The sequence below is a fragment of the Etheostoma cragini genome, chromosome 2, assembly GCF_013103735.1.
Source record: "Etheostoma cragini isolate CJK2018 chromosome 2, CSU_Ecrag_1.0, whole genome shotgun sequence".
NCBI lineage: Eukaryota > Metazoa > Chordata > Actinopteri > Perciformes > Percidae > Etheostoma > Etheostoma cragini.
The window spans coordinates 18,530,121-18,554,405 of NC_048408.1; the positions used below are offsets into that span (position 1 = coordinate 18,530,121).

At 41.7% G+C, this 24,285-nt stretch overlaps 1 protein-coding gene across 4 annotated transcripts in view; it reads right to left on the reverse strand.

The window, feature by feature from the left end:
* tnrc6c2 (trinucleotide repeat containing adaptor 6C2) overlaps positions 1–24,285 on the reverse strand; it is a 56,825-nt gene that overhangs the window by 14,404 nt on the left and 18,136 nt on the right. For 2 of the 4 annotated variants that reach the window (XM_034883216.1, XM_034883225.1), the window contains exons 4-9: positions 16,929–17,336; positions 4,434–6,893; positions 3,171–3,374; positions 1,555–1,721; positions 617–691; positions 273–330 (exon numbers count right to left, since the gene is read on the reverse strand). In XM_034883216.1, coding sequence (XP_034739107.1) covers positions 273–330; positions 617–691; positions 1,555–1,721; positions 3,171–3,374; positions 4,434–6,893; positions 16,929–17,336 — 3,372 coding nt within the window. Of the gene's footprint in view, positions 1–272; positions 331–616; positions 692–1,554; positions 1,722–3,170; positions 3,375–4,433; positions 6,894–15,640; positions 15,659–16,928; positions 17,337–24,285 lie in introns of those variants that run through there. The other 2 variants (XM_034883243.1, XM_034883234.1) reach the window with 2 other exon arrangements.

Genomic DNA, 24,285 nt, shown 5'->3' on the forward strand with positions numbered 1-24,285 from the left:
CACACACACACACACACACACACACACACACACACACACACACACACACCTTAAGTAGGCTGGAATTTGACAGTAAGCAAAATCCAACATTCACTGAGATTAAAAACTATACTAACACAGAAAAGTGTATTTTGGTATTACTCCCTATTACAGTGAAGTGGAAAAGTGGCAAATATCTTTCCGCAAAAGTAGGACAGTTGCATATTTGTTTTGTGGCGTTGAGAAAATCGCATATTAGCATTTGCAATACACACACAAGGACACAAACTTACTCATGGCCTGGTCAAGGTTCATGTTGTTGCTCTTCAAAGCCTCCTCAGCAGGGTCTCTCTGTAACACATGGATAAAATAAGCCTGTCATTTACCATGGTTAAGTTGGAGAAAAAGGTCTGATAACAAGTTTAGACTACATTGCTGTATTCATCATTGGAGTTCCCCCCCCCCCCCTTAATTGATTGTCAGTTCTCATGTGCTTCTACACTGTACAGCAGCTGATCTGTATTTAATTAAGAATGTTAAAAAGTGGCACATTTTTGGCCTAGGTGGGTAAAATCTTGAAATAAAGATCTGCCTAAAAGAAAGAGTGTCAGTGCTGTGTGCCAGTATGAGAGCTTACCGGAAAGCCCATGTCAGTGAGCTGTTTGATCAGACGGTTCATGATCCATGCATCATCTGGCTTGCCCATCTTCCCCTGACAACACACAAGCAAAGCATAAAAACATTGACATATAATTTAAATTACACAAATTCCAACCATTAAATCTGCGGGAGGCAGAATTTAAAAAAGAAAGCTACAATTTGAAGTAGAGTATGACGTCCTCCTTCACCTCTATCCCCCTTCCCATCCTTGTCTAGCCCCTCCCATCAGGGGAGCACAGGCATGCGGCGGCTTCATGCAGTAAAAATTACAAGTACTAAACATCGACTTCATCCATCCATTTTCTTTGTCCCTCTGAGATGGCATACTGGGATTCAAGGTCTTAAACATAAACTTGAATTAACTGCAGCAGTGAGCTAGGATTAGCAGACGGCTAAAGTACCGGATTGACTGCTGCGTTTGCTGTGTCTTTTTTGTCTGTCATCTGAACGAGGAGACATGGAGGCTGTGTGACAGGCGACATGAACAGCACAAACAAGCTGGCATTAACCGTGCTAGGCTAAGGGCTAACCCCAGCAGACCAGCTCTCTGATTGTTTTTACAACAAATGCCCAATCCCTGGACAATAAACAAGAATAAATTTTTACAGTTTCATTCCTCTTTGTAGTTTATAGTCTCTTATCTAATAGTTTAGCCTTGAATAAGCTGCAGCCCTGAATCTTTAGCTACAGTAAACAAAACTGTCACCAAAAGGTATGTGCATGTGAATCTGCATTTGCAGAGTAGTCAATAGGAACAGACTCGCTCCCTGAAATGACCTGTGATTGGCCAAAGTTCAAACTCCCTGTTGGCTAGATTTTAACTATTTAAAAAAACTATTTTAACTATTTAAAACTACGTAGTAAAGCTCTGACATCTGCCAGTGTACTTATAAAAACGTAGGTGCGTTGTCTGACCTTGCTCGGGACCTTCTTGGGTCCATTGCCCCAGGAGTTGCAAGAAGAGCTGCTCTCCTGGGAGGTGGGGCTGTTCCACATGTCCCCATCCTCAGTGTCCCATTGGCCGGTAGACATGCCCATCTCCTCTCCACCATTTCCCCAGCCATCTTGCATAGGTTTGGGGCCTGAGAAAGCAATTAAACAACATAATAACAAAATTAATCATTTAATCTGTTGGTGTTTTAGTATTTCTGACATGTCTTACATGCACATTGACAATACACAAACCATTTCAGAGAATGAGAGCAGGTAATCTTTAACCTGACCACTTGGTGCCACTGTTGCCATTTGACATGCTGCATTGTTATCCTACACCTCCCTCTACCATTTCAAACCGACACCACAAATAACCAAGACCTACTGAGGCATGGACTTGATTTAATCACAGCAAAAGTGCACACATTCTTGGCGATACCATCAATCAGTCTTTAACAAAAAGGTGTGCATTGCTGCACACAACCTTAATCTCAAATGGCATAACTGTCAATGTGGCAATGTGTGGCATTGTCTAGATTGATTTATATCATATATATATATATATGTTCTGTGTCAGTTTGCTGTGGTAATATATCAGCCACAAGACAGACATGTTTTACTTGCCCGATAGCTAAACTTACTTGTCCAAAATGGAAAATGTAAAGGCCTATTAGAAAATAAATCCAATTAACAGGGATTTAGATAATTATAATAATGTCTAAACATACAAAATATATAATTAAAAGGTAGCAATTAAACAGCTGGAACAATTCTAACTTATTAGAATAAGGCTTCCTCAAATCCTCTTTGCTGCTTTTGGCTTTTCAGCTATTGGGCAGTGATGCCTTTTGCTGTTATCATGAGCCTCTAGAATGCTGTACCTGAACAACGTTGTTAATGTAGCCTACAAGGAGGATGTGCTGAAATAAGATCATTAATATGGGTATTAATAAAGCTATCATATCTATTTAGAAATACAGAAGACAGAAGGACACAAAAAATTACACTGCTATGCATGCACTAATATTATGTGGTAAATGAGGATTTTTTTTTTTAACCACTTCATGACTAATAAAAATAAATGACAAGTATTAACTTGTGAGCTTGCTGTACTTAGTAAATTTTACAACCAGCCACCCTCAACAACCACTGATTGCAGATATAAACTCACAAAATATCAAGAAAGAAAATACCCTGAGACAATTGTCCTTATTAAACAGAAAAATTCAACTGTATTTGAATTAAATTCTTTCAATTTAAGTTCTTTCTTTCAGTAAACTAAAGGCCTTACATACTGGGGGCGTGACATATTAACGTCACAAATCAAAACCATTTATATCGGCAGCGAGGCAAATTTAAAACAAAGACTTGACTATTCACGCAGCTCATCTTATACGGCTTGCTAGGATGTCAGTGGGACATCTGCATTCCACTTGCCAGAACACAGAGTTTAATTGCCCTGGGCAAACCTGTGCAGAAAAGGTGTGCGAGTTTAATCAAAAACAGGTGGTACCATAGTCCTGCATCTTGGCATAATGTTGATTTCCCATGTTTGACATAATGCATCACTGTAAATATAATTCATCTGTGGGTGTTACCTGGCTTGCAAGGTGCAGAACTGGTGGGTCCGTTGGCCCTGCCATAGGGTCCAGAGGGCTCATGGCCACCATCTCCCCATCTTTCTACTCCCCCTGAGGGCTTGCCCCAGGCAGAGGTGCCATTGTCCACACTTGATATTGGAGCGGCTGGCTCTCCCCAAGCAGGCTCCGACTTGGGTTGAACACTCGGAAGCTCTCCCCAACCTGGAAGAAAGAGGTGAATTGATGAATGAAAAAATGTTTCCCTGAATATTTACTTTTAACTTGAAGTTATACGTCATTCCCCCCAAGTCCTTCCTTGAGTACTTGGAACAATGGAAGGATGCTCCCAAATAGTAGAGTAGTGACAAACATATTGGTTTCAGGGAGGCCTTACAATCTGCCTTATACACTCTTTTACCAAAACCTATATTATGATAATCCAAGCAACAGACCCCATCACTGTAGTCGCATTTTAGAAAGAGAGACTAACGGTAATCTTTGCAGTAGTTAAGATAGTACCATGCTGTTTGTAGATAAAAGCATTTCTGCCTCCGCATGCTCAACCTGGTGATTACTGATGAGGTATACATTTTTGATCAGCACAAGTGTGGATTAAGGTGGTCAAGATGCTTTAAGGTAGCTGCAATGCAACTGGTAAACAGCAGGGGGCAATCGTTTCATTCACAATCAAAAGGAGATGAGACTGTCTATTTGTATGGCCTTTGTTTTTACAGATAATTGAACTGGCTGCAAGGTAACTTAACCTTGCTATAAAGTTATTAATTATGTATGCATGACCATTAAAATGCCCTCCATAACTCAAGACTATCTGCTTAATAATCATTGTGAGATAATTCTTACAAGAAACAATCTTTAAATAGAGTAACCATTGCCAACAATGCCTTTTTTTAGTTATTTTGTCACATTGTGTGTTTATGAGCCAAAACTAAACCAACTTAAGCTTTGTCACTCCCCATACTTATTTGAGCTAATGATCAAGACCGACTCTAAAGCCTAACACCATTCAGGAAAACACACCTATGCTTTGGATCCTAACACATTATAATTTAGATTTTTTTTTAAACGTTTATGACATAATGCATAGTGCTTTAGTTATGTTTTAATAGAGATGTTTTTGCCTTTTTATGTTCATTCTGTATCTTGAATTGCTCTGATAATTGCTCCTAATTTAGTTGTATTTATTTCAATGACAATAAAAGCTTTCAATTCTATGAACAAATTTGAAATTTTTAACAAAACAGCTCAGCCATACGGTGTTACCTGGGTTGGCGAGGGGGGGTCTACCCTGGGTCCCCACACTTGGATGTGGGGGGCCATTACTGGATGACCCGTTGTTGTTTCCATGGTGTTGCAGGTGAGTTGGGGGCTGGCCATGATGGGGATGGTGGTGCATGTGGTGAGTGTGATGGTGATTGTTGTTGCCAGGGCCGACAGAATGATTGTTGTTGTTATTGTTGGGGTTAATCCCTCCACCATTCTTGTTGGAAGGTGGTCCGCTGTTGCCTGTGTTATTATTGGGATTTTTGCGATCCCACATATTGACAGTCTTGTTGTAGGTGTCGGGATCGCCCCAGGTGGAAGTTCCATCGTCAATCTCCATTTTCCTGCGGATGGAGGGAGGGGAGGGCTCTTCCCAGCCGGTGGGATCCATGACCTGGTCCTGTTTGCCGCCATTGCCCCAGCTTGATGTGTTCTGCTTCACAGTAGCAGGCCCACCCCATGAACCCATGCTTCCACCTCCTCCGCTACCAGTGCTGCTGCTGCTGCTTTCCTGGGGCTTGGAAGAGCCCCATGATCCCTGTACAGGGCCATTGGCACGTGGGGTCTCCCCCCAACTGGTATTGCTCACAGTAGGAGCAGGCTTACCCCAGCCTCCTCCTCTATTTCCTCCCCTGGGGCTTTCTTTCCATCCACCACTTCCTCCATTTCCTCCTTCTCCTTCCCACATGCTGCTGGAGGATCCGTTCTTCTTGACCTCCGGCTCTCCCCACTCCCCTGTGCTGGAGCCATTGGAGCCCCCATTACTGTTGCCCCATCCAGGGGAGCTTTTGGGGCCTTCACCCCAGCTAGTAGGCTGATTTTTCTTCTGGCCATCATCCCAACTAGGTGACTTTTCCTCAGAACTCCAGGATGGTGTGCCTCCATTTCTAGGACCATTGGAAGGCAAAGGGTCACCCCAGCCACTGTTAGTGCCATTTGGTGCATTGCTGAGTGACTGTGGGGGGTCCCCCCATCGAGATCCAGTCTGGATAGGCTGAGGTGGAGGGGCTCTCCAGCCTGAGGATGATGATCCATCACTGTCACTTTTTTCTCCAGACCGAGGCCTCTGACTGGGGCAAATTTTCGAGTTGATGATACCTCCATTAATGGATGAGGGTCCACCATTAGAGGTGGAGCCTCCAATGCTATCTGAGCTACTTTTGCTCTTCCCATCCTCAAAATTGGCTTCTTCCATCTCCCATACAGTGTGCTGCCGGATGGGGGTCTGTCCCCAACCCGTATTACTCAGCACCCTAGGGTCCAGGTCCTGCCGGGGGAACAGAGGGGTACAATCCGTGCTGGACCTGTCTCTGTCACCAGATTTACTTTCGCTGCTGTCCCCGCTACCGTCGCTTGCTGGGGCTGTTCTGGGCTGCTGGCCCCATGAGCTAAGTTGCTGCTCTTGGCCTGAACCAGAACTACCAGCGTCCACTGAGTCCCAGCCTTTAGATGCATCTCCGCCCCCAGAAGATTTCCCCCAGTCACCCCAGCCACCACTTCCACTACTTCCCCCACCACTGCCTTGGCGGCCCCAGGCAGAAAGACCTGCAGAAGGGGTTGAGTCCCAGCCTGAGTCCTTGGGAGAGTCAGCTGCCTTGGTTTCAGCACTATCCCATACAGAGCTGCCTGTTGTGTCCCCATTGAGCTGGGATGATTCAGTGGGTGACTGGCCTCCCCAGCCAGTTAACCCATGGATAGGGCTCATAGGCTCATGAGCTTGCTGCTGCTTAGTGTGGTTTGGTCCATCAGTGTTAAGGTTAGAAGGTTCCATTTTAAAGGACAAGCTTGTGTTGGCTGAGGGGTGCTGTTGATCATTTTCATTAGCACTTATCATGCCAATCCAACCTCCCCCGGCATTATCTCCACCTCCCTGGCTCCCACTTCCCATGTTTCCATTGCCATTAATACATGGTGGGAGGGACTGGGAGTTTGACACAGCGTTGGGGCCAATACTACAACCCCCACCCTCCTCATGTCCCAGAACAGGCCAGGCCGATGGGTTGGCATTGGGATTGAGGTTCAAGTTAAAATTGGGAGAGCCCCAGTTATTGGGCGCTCCTACTCTGCCACCATTCATACCATCTTGTTTCCCATCTGAGCACCAGCCTCTATTACCACATGTGTTGGCTGACCCAGGTCCCGTCATCATGTTATTGTTAGCTTTAAGAGAAGGGTAGTGGGCCTGCTGGCCTGCTGCACCTGTGGCCATGCTCAGAAAACTGGTGGTGGTAGTGACAGCACTGTTGTCTGCGTTAGAGCTAGCTGAGCCCAAGGGGCATTCTGGTGCTCTGGGGTGGCTGGGGTCACTAGTGCAGTTGATGGAGGGCCAAGGTTCTGTGTCACTTTTGTCAATAATCACTTCGTCCCAGCTATTGGCACTGAATGAGCTGTCAACTGGCAAAGAGGCTCCCCAATGAGAGGTCTCATACTGGGGAACAGAGCCACTCTGAAGGGATATGTCTGAAGAGAAAAGAGGGAGAGAGAAAAGAGAGGTTGACACAAAGTAAAACAGACAAACAGATCACAGGAAGTAAGTGAAGATCATAAATCAGCAAGAGAGAAAAACAAAGGAAGATTTGAGTGACAGAAAATGCATGAAATAAAAAGATGAAACAATATAAAAAGAATCAAAGAAAGAAAGAGAAGAAAAAAGGGGGGGTGGTATGGGGGAAGAAGAAATATACAACAGGTTAGACTAAGGAACATCATGTAATACAGCACCTTAAGTCCCCTGGACCAATTGTATCCGATTGCCTGGTTATTGATAACTGTCAGACAGGACTGTAGAGCCCTGACTTTCTTGTCTTTATCCATCTTTCTTTCCTTCTTTCTCTTCTCACTTATTACTTTCTTTTCCACTTTCTTTTTCCAACCCGTTTACTCGTCCCTAGCTGTCTTGTTTTGCCCCTTACATTTCTTCCTTTTTACTATCTAGCTGCCTTTATCCATTACTCCTCCTCCCCCTTCTCTCTTTCCTCACCCTTTAATTTCTCTTTCTCGCCCCTCTGCTCTTCTCTAAACCAAGCAGTAAGAGGCCCATCCGTCTCGATCGCGGCTTAACTGACTGGGGCTGTGAAGGGAAGCCCAAGTGGAACGCTGCTCATTTATTGGAATGAAACCAGGACGGGTTTTCATCCATCACTCCCTACACTCCACCGGGCCTACTCCTCCTCCAACTGCACTACACTAAGAAACCACAAACCCTTCCTCCAAACGTGTGTTTGTCTCTGTTGGCTTCTCACTACCTGCATATACATAGAACTGAAAAGGTATTAGTGTACATCAATTTCTTTTAATCAAAATCTGGGAATTAAGGGCGGCATGTATGTCCTGTCCTACTACTTACAGCCTTTAAGCATTATTTACATATTAAGTACCACACCACCAAAAAAGCATTTCCAACGATTTTCTAACCAACATGGTATTGCACACAAGAAATTTCATTAGGCAGAAAAGCATCCCCTTAAGAGGGGGAATTAATAATAGACTGATTCAATGCTGTAAAGGGGTAATCAATCAATGGGAGGCAGCTAATCAATGATCTTATTAATGCTAGTGGGTGAGAGCAGGCCGGCTATTGATCCAGCATGCAAACATCCTAACCACTAGGACAGCCTAATGCGATGGGCTTAAAACCAATGGGAAAAGCTGGAAATATCACAAGCACACAGGCCAACCAACGTTTAGGAGAAATTCATCCAGTAACTCTTGGAGGAGAAAGGAAAATTCATGTGTATTATGAAACAGCCGAATCATGTACAAGCTAGATATTTATCCGCATTTATGTTTAACATATAGCAACAGGGGGCTTTTCAGGGGTAAAAGAGCAGATATGTTACTGCATGTAAATACAATGCATTCTTGAGAAAACATAATATTCCTTGTGACAATATACACTCCTAATGTATTTTTAAGTTGGCTGCAACATATTAAATATGAACAAAGTGTGATGCCAAATCCTATGCAACATAAGCAGTTCTGTTCAACAAGCATTAGAAGCCTTCTAGACAATAATGCATTTCTGGGACACTCCTGAGCAGCTGCAGTAAGGGTCGCTCACTAACCTTTAATTATAAGACCCAGATTGTGTCTGTAAAATATTTGCCTTGTTTGGTAATTAAGCTGTTTTATGCCATTAGATTGTTGCAGTGATTTCCATAATAGCTATAAGTTATCCATCATGAGATAAAGACCCAGTGGTCAAAACAGTTCAGTCAGATGAGAGAAAAGTCCATTTGTTTAAGGTGTGTGGACACAAACGCTGGCCGATATGTGGCTTTAAGATGTTGCGCAACATGCCGCAGCATGGCTGTGAATGCAATTTTCGCCTCAACACACTTATCTCCACTCCCCAGGCAGCCTTATCGCACAGGGTTGTCAGACTGATGACACACACACACACACACACACACACACAGTAACTATGAAATCAGTAAAACTACTACTGAAACATCACAGCAGATGTAATCCCTCACAACTGCTGTGACAGTGCCAGTTGTTTTAGAGTAAAGTGAGAAGTTGATCGAACTATGAAACTAGCCAGATGTGAGCCTTCAACTGGAAAGCTTTTGATGGACTTTGCATGAGTATTCTTTTCCATTTGACACTAACTTGGTTTCAACGCCTAGACTAATTTTCGTTTGCATAACAAATGTCTAAGATAAAAGTAGTGCCTGCACATATACCTGTCCAATCAAACTTTTATTGCTAAAAAGTGGACAGAAAAACAATTGTTGGGTGGAAACTGCGAGTTGCCCAAAAGACAGCAAGCCAATATAACATTAAAGAATACTTTCGGATATTATTTAAGGGAATTGGAATTTAACACCAACATTTCCAGGTGTCAGATGTACTAGACATAACAAAAGATGAGATGTGTTAATTATATTTAGTTATCTTAGTTAAAAAAGCATTTTACATGCGTCTAAATGTAGGTGTTTTCAATGTTCGAGTTCCACTGCAATTTTGTGTGTAGAGTAGCTCTGTTTCCAAAAAGGCTGGTCTGGCACTATTTCAGACCTATTGATCTGGCTCATGACAGCTTGCCACACAGTCAATTTGTGATTTAAAAAAATCATAATAAAATCCCCAGCCTCAGGGATTTGTTTTTCAGTTGACCACTCACCCGCCGGGTTTCTCTCTCTCTCTCTTTTTTTTTGTCACCCATTCTGTTTCCTAAAGAGTGTACAAATAGGTCACATGATAAGTTAATCAAAGCCTGTAAAGAAGTTTTTTTTTTTTTTTTTAATGACTCCTGTCACAAACCGAATTCTTAAAATATATATATTTTTTTTAAGCGTGTGCATTGCCTACTGTGGAAAAAAGGGGTCAGACAGAGAGAGCGCGAGAGTGGAAAAATACCTGAGGAGAGGCACACCAGCAGCAGAGTGCTTACACAGATCTATGCAAGGATGGGAAACAGCAGAGATCCTCTTAGTATGTCTGCGGCAACCTACCCAGTCAAACACAAAATCCTCACACCACCAAATTACTGCTGCTACATCTTGGACCAATAGTATGTGCAGTTACTGAATGGGCAACGCAAATAGGAAATGTATGTAACAAAATGCAACACTATAAGCTCTACAAAAGGTGTATTTATTGCTAGACAATTGTATTTGGATTGCATTATACTGAGTGGGTGCTAATGCTATTGTGTCTACTTCTGTAGATATGTACATTTACTAATGCAAAACAACCTCTCTTTCCTTTCACCTCAACACGTCCCACTTGTCCCTCCCCAGACACTCCAATATAAAGGTCTTGCTGATTCTTGGCAAAGCAGTGATTTGGCAGAGAAGAGATGAAAGCAAGCTTGGCATGAAAAACAAGAAAAGGGAGAAAGTATTACCATCGATCATTTACAATCAGTAATGCGGGGATGCTTTCATTCTGGTTGCAATTAGGAGGGCAGTCTCCAATTACACTATATGAATGAAAAAGGTTAAAAACTAAAAACTAAGGGACCCTAAGATGCTTCCAACAGGGACCAAGATTGCCTGTTTTATATGTGTAAGTCCATTCTTGCAGATACAGGCTTGTTCTCTTTACTATATAATAACAACAAATTAAAATAATCAAAATAAGTATACATTATTATTATTATTATTATTAATGCACACACCAGCAGAGCATGTGCGGAAAAAGTAACATTAAACAGCATAAGTGGAAATAAGCAAGAGATGAGCTTCTGATGATACTAGCTGCCATCAGAAAAATGGGCAGGTAGCCAAGAATTAAGTGCCTCCCCATCCACTTTGAATAAAATGAAATGCAGGGTGATAGAAAGAGAGAGAATGGCAGGGAGAGATGGAGGAAAGTCTGGGGGAGGGGTTGACATTTGCAGTGACAAGGGAAAACAAGGGAGACGGTAAGAGAGAAAGCATTGTTTTTTTTTTGTGCCATTTTGGGCCTTTATTTTTAGAGGACAGATGAAGACATGAAAGGGGAGAGAGGGGGGGGAAGGAGATGCAGCAAAAGGCCGCAGGTCGCAGTCAAACCCGCGGCCGCTGTTTAACCAACAGAGCTAACCCGGCCACAAGAGAGAAAGCATTAATAGACTAAGAGATAAAATGTGGCAATAAATGGAATCCTTAGATTCTTTTTATTTTGCTGGGACTTTTCCCTTTATTACGTAGAAACAGTGGATAGGCATGAAAGGGAGAGAGAGATGGGGGATAACACGCAGGAAATGGCGGCAGCTCGGATTCTAACTCGAGCTGCTGCAGGACTCAGCCAACATGGGGCAAACGCTCTAACTGGGTGAGCTAGGGGCCGCCCTTGGAATCCTTAGTTTGAGCCGAAGACTACACATGGCTTTCTCGGAGCAAACCGTGGTGTGACATAACACCAGAACCAGGACAGGAGGGGACGTTTAGTAGGCTTTTGTCCCTAAATAGACCCCCCCCCCTCTCTCTTTTTGAGGGGTGCTTCACACCCACTCGTATTAAAGACAGCATGTACTTGTTTTTTCCGGAAGCAGGAAAAAAAGAAAGACTGAGGGAATGGTCACAGGAGGATTTAAAAAGCTCATTATTCATGTCTGTTTACCATTGCTGAGAGAAGAGAAAAAAAATAGGAGAGCGAGACCATGGTGACTTCTCTGGTTTCCCCTCACATTGGCTGGATTAATGAAGCCACTAGGGGGTTCTCTCACTTGTGTGTGCATGTGTGTGTCACAGCCTGAGCACATGAGGCAATCTATACCTCCCTGACTTCATTAGGGCCAAGTAGTCTTGTGATTATGATTTTAAAACATAATCTAAGTGGTAGATATTACATCTTAATAGTACCATGTTTGAAGAAGCAGACCTGCATTTTCAGGAGAAGGTACTTGAAGAACATTACACGTTTTAAAATTAAAAGGTCCAATATGTCCTATCTTTACTATTATAAATGCAAAAATGCTGCCAATGCATAATCAGAAATTTAACAAGCTAAGTTAAAATACTATCTTTTCTGACAACAATGCTACTGCAATTATTTTCTCCTTTTGAAATTGAAAAGTTTGTTTGTGTTTTGGCTGGTGTGTTGTTACCAACTTCACAGACTTGTAAAAATGTAAACCCAGCGCGTAAGGACACAGGCTTTTATGACTGTCAATATAGCCAGCATCTAACGTTAGCTACTCCCCTGTGCTGTGAAGTAATGTATTGTTATGTGAGACAATAACTAGCAACATTATTGTGGATGCTGCGGTCTCAGACCCGCATCCACCATGAACTTTGAGTCTATGGAGTAGGGGGTGGGGGAGACAACTCTCTCCCTTATTTTGAATTTGTACTGCAGTTACCATTTTAAACACTAGCTGTCAGTCTTACATATTGCACCTTCGAGAAATTGTTAGGCGATGAAAAAAACACAACCCACTTCACCATTATAGTATCTGCACAACCCCCTTCACCATTATAGTATCTGCCTTACTCAGCCCATACATTTTTTTTCTCCTTTCTGTTCCACCTTTAAACTAAGCATTTAACTTAAAAAAGATCAGCTCAAAACCCCAACTGCTTTACCTGCAAATCAAAAGGGCCCAAATGACAGGGCCAAGTGTTTTAAAAGCACCCAGCCGAGTGCCTTCTGGCTACATGCTCTGTCTGGGTGACCAGCAAACAGCTGTTGGGCTCCGGTTCCCACAGTCTGAGAACCCCACTTCAGCACCTGCTACTAGGGAGCCTGTCTGGACGGCTGCTGGCTACTCCAGACTACTCAATGGTCCCCAGTCAGCTGGAGAGATGGGGATGGTAGGTGTGTTGGGGGAGGGAGAAGGGACAGGGGGTTTCTGTCTGGTGTTTGGGACAATTAAATGGGGTTCAGAGAGCGGAGGTCACTTGGGAGTGGTGTCAATACCCTAGAATTTGGAAGGGGTTGCCTTTAATAATTTGGGGATGTTGCCGTGTGTGTGGATAGTCCCTAGTGGATAGTGTGTGGTTTCTCTTTTTGTAGATTGTTACATAGCAGGCTTGCTGAATTTTTCTTGATATATTGTGAAATGTAATTTAGGAAAGAAGCACTTCTCCTTGTTGTTAAATGGTTGTGTGTTTACATTTGATTAGCATGGAATCAGCTGCTGAGCATTTCAATTTTAGGGAAAATAACTGTCATGACGTTAATCTTACTAAATATTACATTTGAGCTAAGTTAGCATAGCTAGCAAAACAATGTTTATTCAAAAGATCAATGCTGTTGAGAGCTAGCAATCAGCAATAACTTTGATTTACTCTACAACTCATCTGGTCGTTGGTCGCTAATGGTAAAGTTTTGTACTTCATTGAACCTTTTGAAGTTTGTCTCCTTCAGCAATTAGGTATTGCAAAGCAACATAGTTGCTGCCCTAAGGTGGCAATTTTAAGCAGTGCCCAGGTAAGAGACGGTAAGACGGTTATCCCATTACACATGATGCACCTATTGTTTTATGTCTAGGGCTCAAATGTTATTAGTCACACACACTTACATTTTATATGGCTTCTAACTTAAATCAGTATGATTTTCCTGAACCAAACGTGAGGAAAATAAGCAAAAAATGTTAACCATATTTAACCATCTTAGGATATCTACCCAATAATACTGCATCGTGGCTGGCTCGTAAACTAACATGCATGCGTGTGTGTTTGTCCGTCCGTGTCCTCTAAACTCTGAGCCAGCTGGCCTGCAAGGCAGACCTGATCTGAGAGGACACAACTAGGTCAGACTAGTGTGTTCTTATTGCTGCACAGCCACTACATCTATGCAAATGTGTTTGTGTTTGCATGTTCACAAGTGAACAAGTGTGTACATCATTACATCCATTTGAGCCACCCTAACCTCACCAGAGAGGTCAGAAACATGTCCTTGAGACAAGAGTTCATTCCATACTTGCATACAATATTTAAAACGTATCTGTACTTGCAGGCAGGAACTTTAAGTTAATTCTCAAGCTCTTCCACTACAAAAGCAGTGATGTTTTATGCAAATAAAGCCGGTGTTTGGGCTTACATCTTCAAGTTCAGGGTAATAGGTTTAACTACAATGTCCACTCTCTAAATGATGTATGCTAGAATATTTGGAATACCAAGGCCACTAGCTTGAGGCTATTTACTGAGCAGACAGGATAGAACAGAATGTAAAGTGGAAAACCCTAAGGACAAGAACCAGAGGGGAAGCGGGTGAAAATCAAGCCAATGGCTACTACGCCACGGGCTGCGATGTACTGGGAGGCTCCTGGGAAGACCATGACAAAGTCAAGGCCAAACAGGATAACAACCAGTGGATGAGGACAATAACAATTTAGCAAGACTTAAATCTAAAGGCTTCAAGGTATTGCTTCTCTTGAATGAGTTAAGCCTGCAACCAAATTTAGATCCTGGCCCACAGCAACGGAGACCCTGCAATAAACAGCTAAGCCCAGAGAATAATATAATAGAAAGTTTTCAACTTCTACTAATAATTAACAAAAAAATCCATTAAGGATAAAACAAATCAGTCTCAATTACAGTTGCACAACTGAAAAAAACTGACAAAGCAATATTTTTTTTGTACTGATATATAGACATATATATAAAAATAAAGACTAATTTTTACAAGATGACATAAATAGCTCTTTTGGGAAATAAATCATTCTCTAGTACTGGGGGGATTTTGTATGGGAGAGCATCTATATATAAATAAAAAGTGAATCATTTTTTGTTTAACTTTAATACTTTACAAACACCGAAGCAAGTAAGCGCTGCCTACTCTTCTGAAGTTATTTTGGAGAGGAGACATTATGCAGTTGTAAATACACTGGTTGAGTGACATGACACCATGGTATTCATATAATACTACCAATCCAGGTCAATTAAATTAACAATGCATGCATGTTTCTTCCTCTAAATTTCAGGTTCTAGTCGATTAGAGAGGCCTGCTTTGTTTGTTTGATAAATTGCTCAACGTTGAGAGCCTGCATGTCACGCACTAGCAACAAACTGTGAATCTAACAACACATAAATCAGTGTAGACTTCTGTTGTAGATTGGAATTACGTTTCCAGCTTTGCAGGTCCGTAACATTAGTTAGGACAGACCCCTTGTTTCTTTAGGCCAACTATATCAGCTTTAGCCTGGCTGGTAGTAGCTTTCTGGAAACTCTGTGGTGAAAAATGGCCGGGACATGTTGTGATAACGTTGCATTAATCAGGGGATTTGGTGTCCGCAGCTGCTGGCGCTTGTGGTACTTATACACACGAGAGACCTTCACTTCCCATAACAAACCATTGGACTAACGTAACATCACAAACACACGTTGCCCACATGGCTACCTGTCTTAAAGGAGAAGGGTCAGCCAGTGACAATCATGTAAAAGGGCAAAGGTTAGAGTTTACTATACCAAGCAGCAAAAAAGTTGTTGCGTTAACATCGCACGTCCTGCCATGTGACTATTGCACATGTGCACATCGTGTTGTATATATTGAAACAACATTTCGTGCAGCCCTAGTCTCAATTATTTAATGTTTAGCTGTTTGGGAAATGCTGAAAAAATGTACAATACTTTTCATTAAATGGACTAGTAAATATGGCAACTTAAGAAAGAAAAAAAAGAGAAAAAAAAGAAAGGTATCGACCAAGAGCCTACACAGAGTAAGCTTTTGTTTGATGCTGTGATTGGTCTAAGTACAAGAACAACGGGGACTCGAAAGAACATAGAAGGACCAGTTGACTCTGTGATGCAGAGGGCTGTAGTTTGCTGACTAACAAGCTTTACACCACAGCTGCTGCAGATTTGTTTACTGAGTGCCTGGTATCGTCCAAGCAAATGCTGAGTCGGTAATCTAAGGCAGCACAAAGCGAAAAAAGAGCATTGATAAAAAGATTTTGAGAAGAGAAACTCAACCAAGATGCGAGCAGATAATCATGCAAGTATATGCTAACCTGAACATAAAAACATTGCATGATGGGCTAATGAGATGTCCTTGCATCGATGTGTTGAAAGTTACAGTGTTTTGTGTTCAAGGATGTGAGCTACATTTTGAGCCTGTGTAACTATTAAGCAGATGGTTGTGATTTCTTTACAAAGAAAATCCCTTATAAAAAAAAATAATCAAAAATAACGATACAAATCTAAAATTCTTGTGTGCGTGCGAAAAGAAATTCAGTGATATCCATAAACTGAGGGAAAACTGGAGTAATAATGACATAAATACATTATCAACACGTTACTTGCATACAAATACATGTACACAAGCTGCCTCACAATGAGCACCTTAAGGGGTTTAGTATTAGTGATCTTGAGTTCATTAAAAGATTACTGCTGGCTACAGAGTAGTGAGTGTGAGAGAGTGTGTGTGTGTGTGTGTTCCAATTAGTCCAGCAAAATAGAATGCAGAGGCTTCAACAACAAAACCATTTTCTTCTGACTTAGACTAAAAGATCTAAACAAACTATTCCAAGGATTTAAAAATAACTGTCATTATTATTGCCAGTGTTATAAGCGCGTGGATCCAGACTTTGATACTAACAGAAACCAGCATACAGCTATCAGAATCATTTCAGAAGGCCAAAGAAAGGAAAAATGGAAAGTTCAAGGAGCAGCCAATTGAAAACATCTTAGACTTGAGTCTTAAATTTTAATTTGGGTTTATATTGGTCAGGCAACCCACATTATTCAGAGCTGTATCTTGTCATTATTTTACACTGACAGGAAGCGAAGGTGTGCCGTTAAACTACAATTATAATCACCATAATTTATTATGCCTATAAAGCAGTAAATCTGTCAAAGCTGCATTACATACCACTGTATCTGTGCCAAGCTAAACTGAATACAAAACATTCTATGTTATAATTTCTATATATAAATTCCCTCAACATGTTAAATATAGTCAAAATATAGCAGACATGCACAAAAATGAAAAGGATATGAGACTAAATGAAGTTCATAAGGTGAGACAATTTGCACACAGCCACCACAATAGCATTAAAATGAAAAAATAAAATCAATAATCTATTTCAGGGCAATTTTTCTTTTTAACTGTATTGACACAAACCTGGGTGGTGTTTGCTTGCAGTGGACGTGGTAGAGTTTGGGGAACTGCTGCTGGTAATCGTAGAAGAATAAGAATAAGATGAAGGCGAAGAGGAGGAGGAAGAGGAACAACAGAGGGTGAGCGCGCCGAGGGTTTCTGCAGGCAGTGGCTGGCCTCTCTTCAGTAGCTGCTTGTGCTCCTGCTGGCGGAAGCGCGGGGGCACCTCTCTGGGCGGGTAACGAGCACTGGCAGAGGACAACTGGCACTGCGGCTGAGGGGGAGTCTGAGTCGGGAGTTGGCTACTGGAGGAGGCGCGCTTGCCATTGCCAGAAGAAGAAGAAGAGGAGGAGAAGAGGGGCAGCGTAGGGCTGGCGAGGTGGAGGTGGTGGGGTGGGCCGGGACTGGGCTTAGTGGGAGCAGGCTCTGGCACTGGATGGATACAATACACAGACACACACCAAGGTATTAATGTCCGAGTTAACCCACTATTAGTCATTTATATAAGAAATTATTGGAATAGATAGAGACAAGGTTTGTAACGGGGGAATGGAGAGATTTCCTTCTTTATAAGGCTGTGTAGAATTATTACTTTATGTTTTCACTATTATTATTACTTCAACTTCTGAAGTAATAGAGGAGGCCTTGGGGAAGACCCAGGACTAGGTGGAGAGATTATACTTTATCTCCAACCTGGCCTGGGAACGGCTCGGGATCCCCAAGTCGTACCTGGTTAATGTGGTTCAGTTTGGGTTCCCTTGCTGGAGCTGCTGCCCCCGCGACCCCATACCAGATAAGCGGATGAAGATAGATAGATGGATGGATGGATGGATATAAGTAAATCATATTTGGCTAACATTTGACACCCAGTAACGAAAAAAATAGCAGCTAAAATGTTTTGGAAGTAAAACCTGCAGTTGTCTCTAAACAGTTTGGTTTTCTTATACGTTAATCCAATTTAATCAATTCCTTGGTAATCTAAAGTGTTTTTTCCCCCCACTTGTGAAATATTACTAATCGACCACACAAACAAAAATCGCCATCTTATCAAGTTATATGCCAGCAGTATGTGATGAAACAAGGGATGCAACTAACAATTATTTTTATTGTCAATTAATCTGTTGATTACGTATTCAATCATTTGATTAGTTGTTTGGTCTATAAAATGTCTATGTAAAAAGGTAAAAGATTTCGATCCATGCTTTTTCAAAGCCCAAGATGACATCCTCAAATGTCTTGTTTTGTCCACAACTCAAAGATTTTTAGTTTACATTTACGTGTGTTTACATACAGTCATAGTTAGAGTGAAACTAGAAAATATTCACATCCAAGAAGGTGGAATCAGAGAATTTTTCCTTAACTTTTAACGCAAAAAATGACTCAAACCGATTATCAAAATAGTCTGCGATTAATTTATTAATTGACAACTAATCAAATGATCAATTCATCTTTGCAGCTCTAGATGGAATTGTCCTATTTATTGGGAAGATCTTCAAAGGATGCACTGCAGACATGTTTTACTTTCAAGATATGTTCAAGCCGTCTCTGGGAATTGAATTTTGTGTATTGTATTTTATGTATAGTACTCAGCAGGTGTTAGTAATTTTGTCTGTCTGCACTGCATACTGGTGTGCACTGTCCCTTTAAATTAACTGCCTCATGCAACCTTTTGTCGAACATATGTTACTGGCCCAGACACACTCTATGAAAAGGTCATATTTTTTTCTGCTTATTGAACACCGACACACACAAAAACACTCCTCCAAAAAGACTCCTCCTTTCCTCTTCATTACACTCTTCTCTTCCACACACCTTTCCCAGCTGGACTGGCCTCAGCCTGACCCTTTCTCTGTGGTTGCAGTGACTAGCCAGCCATCTAATTGAGCATTAGCCTGAAAGGTGGTATTATTAGCAGGCCCTGGACAGCTAGCAACCAAAGAGATTGGCTCGGCTAAACGTCTCTCTCCAGGCTGCTGCGAGACTGAGACGAATTAATAATACCTACTGAGAAAATCAAAGACGATGTTGGTGTGAATCTGTGGCCGTATGCACCTATGAGGAACCTAGATCTGGTTTAACACTCCTTTACCTGAGCATTCCCTGCTACATAGAAACAGCTTCATTGTGGCTTCTAAATGCTAGTGACCTAAGAGCTTCTGTGAATTCCAGTTTCTTGGTCCATGGGTAAATGCATGATGATTAGAGTGTATTATGTTGTTTTATTTAGTCCCTATATGGATATAGCGGTTCTACACAACAGCTTTGACTGCTTTCACTCAAGGGAGAGACAAAAAAGACACAGGTTGTGTGAGTGTGTGGAGGGAAGGGGATTATTTTTTAAACCAGTAAATAGTGGTAAACTGATGGCATAAATAAAGATTCACTCCTGTATTGTCCAGTGCAAGAACTATTCCTACAGCAGTCATGTACAGCAGTGCTGGGAAATAACCACAAAGTGACACGCACACACAGGCCAAAGCTGCCACACCAGAGGTTAAAGTAAACACAAAGCGCAGAGGTATTTACTGTGCCTGCCAAGAGCTTTTCTAAAAGCTAAAAACAGAGTCCCTCTCAGTGAGCACAACACTAATCCAGATGGCCGCCAGTGCTGACACACAGAAACAGCAGTAATGTTAAGAAAGCTTGAATTGGCAGTGACACAGACCTATTCAAAATACAACACCTTTACATGGAGATAACTACATATGGAGTAAAGTATTTGAAGGCAAAACGTTATTTTCTTCTTTCTTATATTGATGCTCTTCACAGACACACGTTTCCACACGGGCACAAACACATGCGCCTCTACATGTTTCTTGAAAACATAAAAATACAATACTTTCAACAACAACAAAAAAGCACCCCCTTTCACCAATAAGATTTTTAGTCAAAAACACATGCAGAGAGGGGGAGGGAGAAAGAGAGAGAGACTGCCCCCTCTGGCTAGCTGTTGTCTTGGAACTGCAGCTGGTGACGCACATCTCTGATTAAATTCATCTCGGCCCGCGTGACGCTGTCTCGGCCAATCAGACAGCCGGATGGTGAACACATGCTGCCCTGCCTCCTTTCCTCACCCTCTTCCACACGTTGCTCCATTACACCACTGCTCTCTGTCTTTCTTTTTTCTGTGTCTAGCCGTCTCTCAGCCTGCTGTTCTCTGCTCCCTATGTCATCCTCCGTCTGGGCCTTCATTCATCTCATGTTTCTGTCTTTTTTCTATCCTGTCTTGTTACTGTCTCCTTAACTTGCTATTTCCCCTTTTCCAGTCTTCCATCTTCCCCCTCCAAATGTCTCTTCTGCACCACTATTTCTTTCATTTCTTCCAACTCCAAACTTTTCAATTTTTTTACCTAGTGCACATTTTGTTGCCCCCCCTCTCTCTTCTTTACCCTGCATGCTGATTTGCGATTCCAATACTAGTTTTAGGTTGGCCGTGGTGGACCTTCTCGGAGTAGGTCCAAAACATGGCAACCCACTTTCAAGCACGCAGCATTGAGGTCTCGCCAGCCCGTGACAACCCTCTTTCTCTCCCTCAAATGTTAGCAAAATAGATTTAGCTACTTTGCCCAAAAACCTTTTCCGAAAGCTGCGTCATCAACTCGCTGGCACTCTAAAGATACACCTTTAAGCTGGTGGCCGCTTTGTAATTTAAATAAAAAAATACAAGGCGGGCTGATGCGCAGAGCCATGTCAGCAAATGTGTATGCAAAAAACAACAACGCTAGTACTTTTTTTAGATTAGAAGCACATAACGGTTGTTGCTAGAATTCATTTCAGACCTAGGGAAGGAACATTCATTTAATGTATCTGAAATTCAAATTCAAATGACAGCTTATGTACCTGACTAGTTGAGAAGCAAACAAATAAAAAAGTTGACTATGTTTTCCACTTGTTTTGGTGTTACTACATGAGCAGAAAATGAACCACAAAAAACACTGACCAATGTCAAATACAACGTCTCAATACAATTCATTCATTCGCACACAAACGTGCTGAAGTATGTTCCAGAGCTCCTAATATTTAGTCGTAAGGATGATAAGGATGTTACTCAGTTAGCTCACTGTTTGATTCTGCTAGTATGATACTAGAAGCAGATAACCCTGAAGACAGACAGTCCCTTAGCTCAGGCATGCCTCATACAGACCCGGCATGTGTTTGTGTTGCTGTAGAAACAAGGGTGTATCCATGCTGCAACTCCATTCTGTTGCAGAGGAACAAATCTAATTTCTCCTGCACAAGCAATGAAATATTTCTTGAATATAATCTTGATCAATTTAAAACCACATTGTCACAAACCAGTTCAGTTACATTTTTCTCAAAAAAAACTATCCAGCTTAGTAATGTGCAACCATTAATGCTGTAATCTGTATTTTGAACAAGTGTATCAGTGAGAATTAGTGTTCTCCTGAGAAGAAGCACTGTGTAAGCAGACATACACAAACAAAAGAGAGGGCAAAAATGGCATTCTGAATGTGTAAAAGAGGAGAAGAATAGTATGTGTGAGAGACCCAGCGCCCCTCTGCCCTGAACAAATATAAACACGTGAACTGACTGGCAATCAAATACAATCAGTATATTCGTGACGATGCAAGTTTATTGCATTCAAACTCAAATGGATGACTAACAGCTTTGCAGGACCAGGGTCTATCTCTGCTTATTAAGTCCTTACTGTAAGTGAAGTTTCTTTTTAGGACTACTTATTGACAGCTTCTAATATCAAACTTGTTTTATACATGTCTAATCACAGAAAGCTTTTTTAGGAAATCTGCAGACAGACATTTTTATATATTGCTCCAAAATGAATTGACACACCAGACATTTTGACTTAATGACGGTCAGTGGCTGACTTACATAATCAATAATAATCATCCTCTTACTACAAAAGTGATAGTGAAAACAATACCATTTGACTGCAAGCTATCTGTCCAAGCACACTATAAATTGGTAAATTTTAGATATATCAATAAGGAACCAATATATAAGACAAAAACAATAATAACAAACTGAAAATAATAATGTTACAATTTTAGTTGGCAGAGGTAAACATGGAAATATTTAAGTTACAGCGGTGCAAGTGCAAGTTGTATCGTGAAAACGTAATGTATGCCTAAATGTGGTGATGGCCTTAATACCTTTAATTGACGCTGAAAAGGATAGCCAATTAAATTAGCATTTGTATCAAGTGCACTGTAAATTCCATTAAACCCTCCAGTTCGGGCGCTCTTTGCAACCTTGCACCAAACTTTTAATTACAGCTCTTCTTCACACTTAATGGTTAATTACACACAATGAGAAAGAGCGAGAGAAAGATCAACTGCATAAGAACAGAGAACAAGTGAGCATAGAGGAAGGGGAGAAAAGCATACAAGGCAGAGGAAAACGCATAAAGTAATCAGAAAGAGAGTAGAAAATCCATAAACAAGGCATGGGCAAAAAGGTAGGCCTATTTGTTATTGTACAGAACAACTGTGATTGGTTCCCTGAGCCTAGTGCCAGGCAGTGCAGGTTCCCACATCTCTTCTGTCTATTGTCTGCAGAGCCACTTTATTATGCAGTCATGTTTATAGAAGGGTGGGGGGGGGGGGGTCTGTATACCCTGCACAATGGTGCGTTTCTTAATCCAATAAGAGCTACGAGGCAAGGAAGGTAAAGGGAAATTCAGCATGTTATAAAGTGGGTTTACATCTGTGTACAACAATTGTACACATACTGCCTTTTAAGTGGTTTTATATACAGTACTAGTCAAAGGTTTGGACACAAGCTCTCATTTAAGTTAATGGCAAAGGGTATCCAAACATTTGACTGGTACTGTAGGTGTAAAATTGTATGCATCAATCAAAACAAGCTAAAGAAAAGAAGCATGCCCTTGAAAGAAGTGCAACACAGTCAGGTCAGTTTTGTCCAAAAAAAGATGAGTTGCTTACTACATGAAGGGCACACACTGAAAACTAAATTAATTTGGATTTCATGACCTTCTTAATAACAAACACACCTCTCATTTCCCACTAATTCTGTCCAGGCAGATTTAGGTTAGCTTTTGCTCATTTCACTAGAAATATGTTTCTATGGGAGTAGTGAATCATTACACTATTCATTACTTTTGGTCTATAATCCACAAAATTGTTGACTATATTCGCTTTCACAATAGCACTTGGTTGTTATGAAATGGTAACCAAGAGGACCTGTTTTTGTCACGGAAGGCAAATGTATGTCCGTGACATGTGTTTATAAAAACGGGAAGGTCAAGTGGGTGTGTCTCTATGGAGGTCCCATCTGTCAGTATTACTAGAGCAAAACAGAAACACCCTCACTCACACGAGATTTCTTACCCCTCAGCCTTCCTACAACGGGCTGTTGCTATAGAGACTGACATTTGCCTAACGCACGTCCATTTGTCTCGTGACCCCTTGCGCCTCCGCTGACCTCTACCCATACTACACATCTTCCACCCTCTCTTTCCAAGTAGTTGTTTAGATTGTTCATCTCAGCTGTCACTTGCTGGCCTGCTAAGATTATGAAAGAGTTGGCCCTAGAAACCCCCTTTTGCTTTTTAGCATTATGGTCTCTCTCTCTCTCTCTCTCTCTCTGGGTAACAAGCTTCAACAGGCTCATACTACACCTCCATTCAAGGTCAGTGCCAGAGGGTGACAACTGCCTAAGGATAAGTGTCTTTTGAATTTGGTAGATATGTAGCATGATTGGAATTCTGACCCCCAAATCAAAGGTGTGGTCTCCCACAGTCAGAGCCCCAGGCTCATTAGAGCATAAGGAATACAGCAGGAAAATGGAGTACCACTTATTTACAGTCCCAATGTGTATATAGTATGACTAATATTCCAGGGCATTATCTCTATATACAATTAATACAAACAATCGTATCAAGTCAAATTCAATTAGCAGAACAATACTGCGTCTCAACTATGGTCTCAACATTATTTTTCCTCTAACTGCTATTTGACAATGGCCTGAGGGAAGAGCGAGCGGCGTTCTTTATGCAGGCATACTGGCAGTCATGCTGCTTTCATCCACATACACAGTATATGTGAACACCATGGCTTCATATCACAGGCTAAACTGTCATTCATATTGGTTGAGCTACCTCCTATTAATCTGCCTGATATTTGACATGAAGCAGCTTACTGTTGGGGGAGGAGGTGGTGACGGGGGAGGGGCAAGAGCCACACAATTGGGCTCTCTTGTCAGCGGCTTGCTAGTGATCATACAACATGAATACACAAAGGGGAAAGCATTGTTCGAGTTTGTGCGCCTCTCGTTTCCTTTCTCTCCGTCCCGTCTCTCCCTCCATCCCTCACTCTCCTCTCGCACTTGACATGCATATGTGGTGAGCACACGGGGGGTAGAGGAAAAACAATCATGCTTG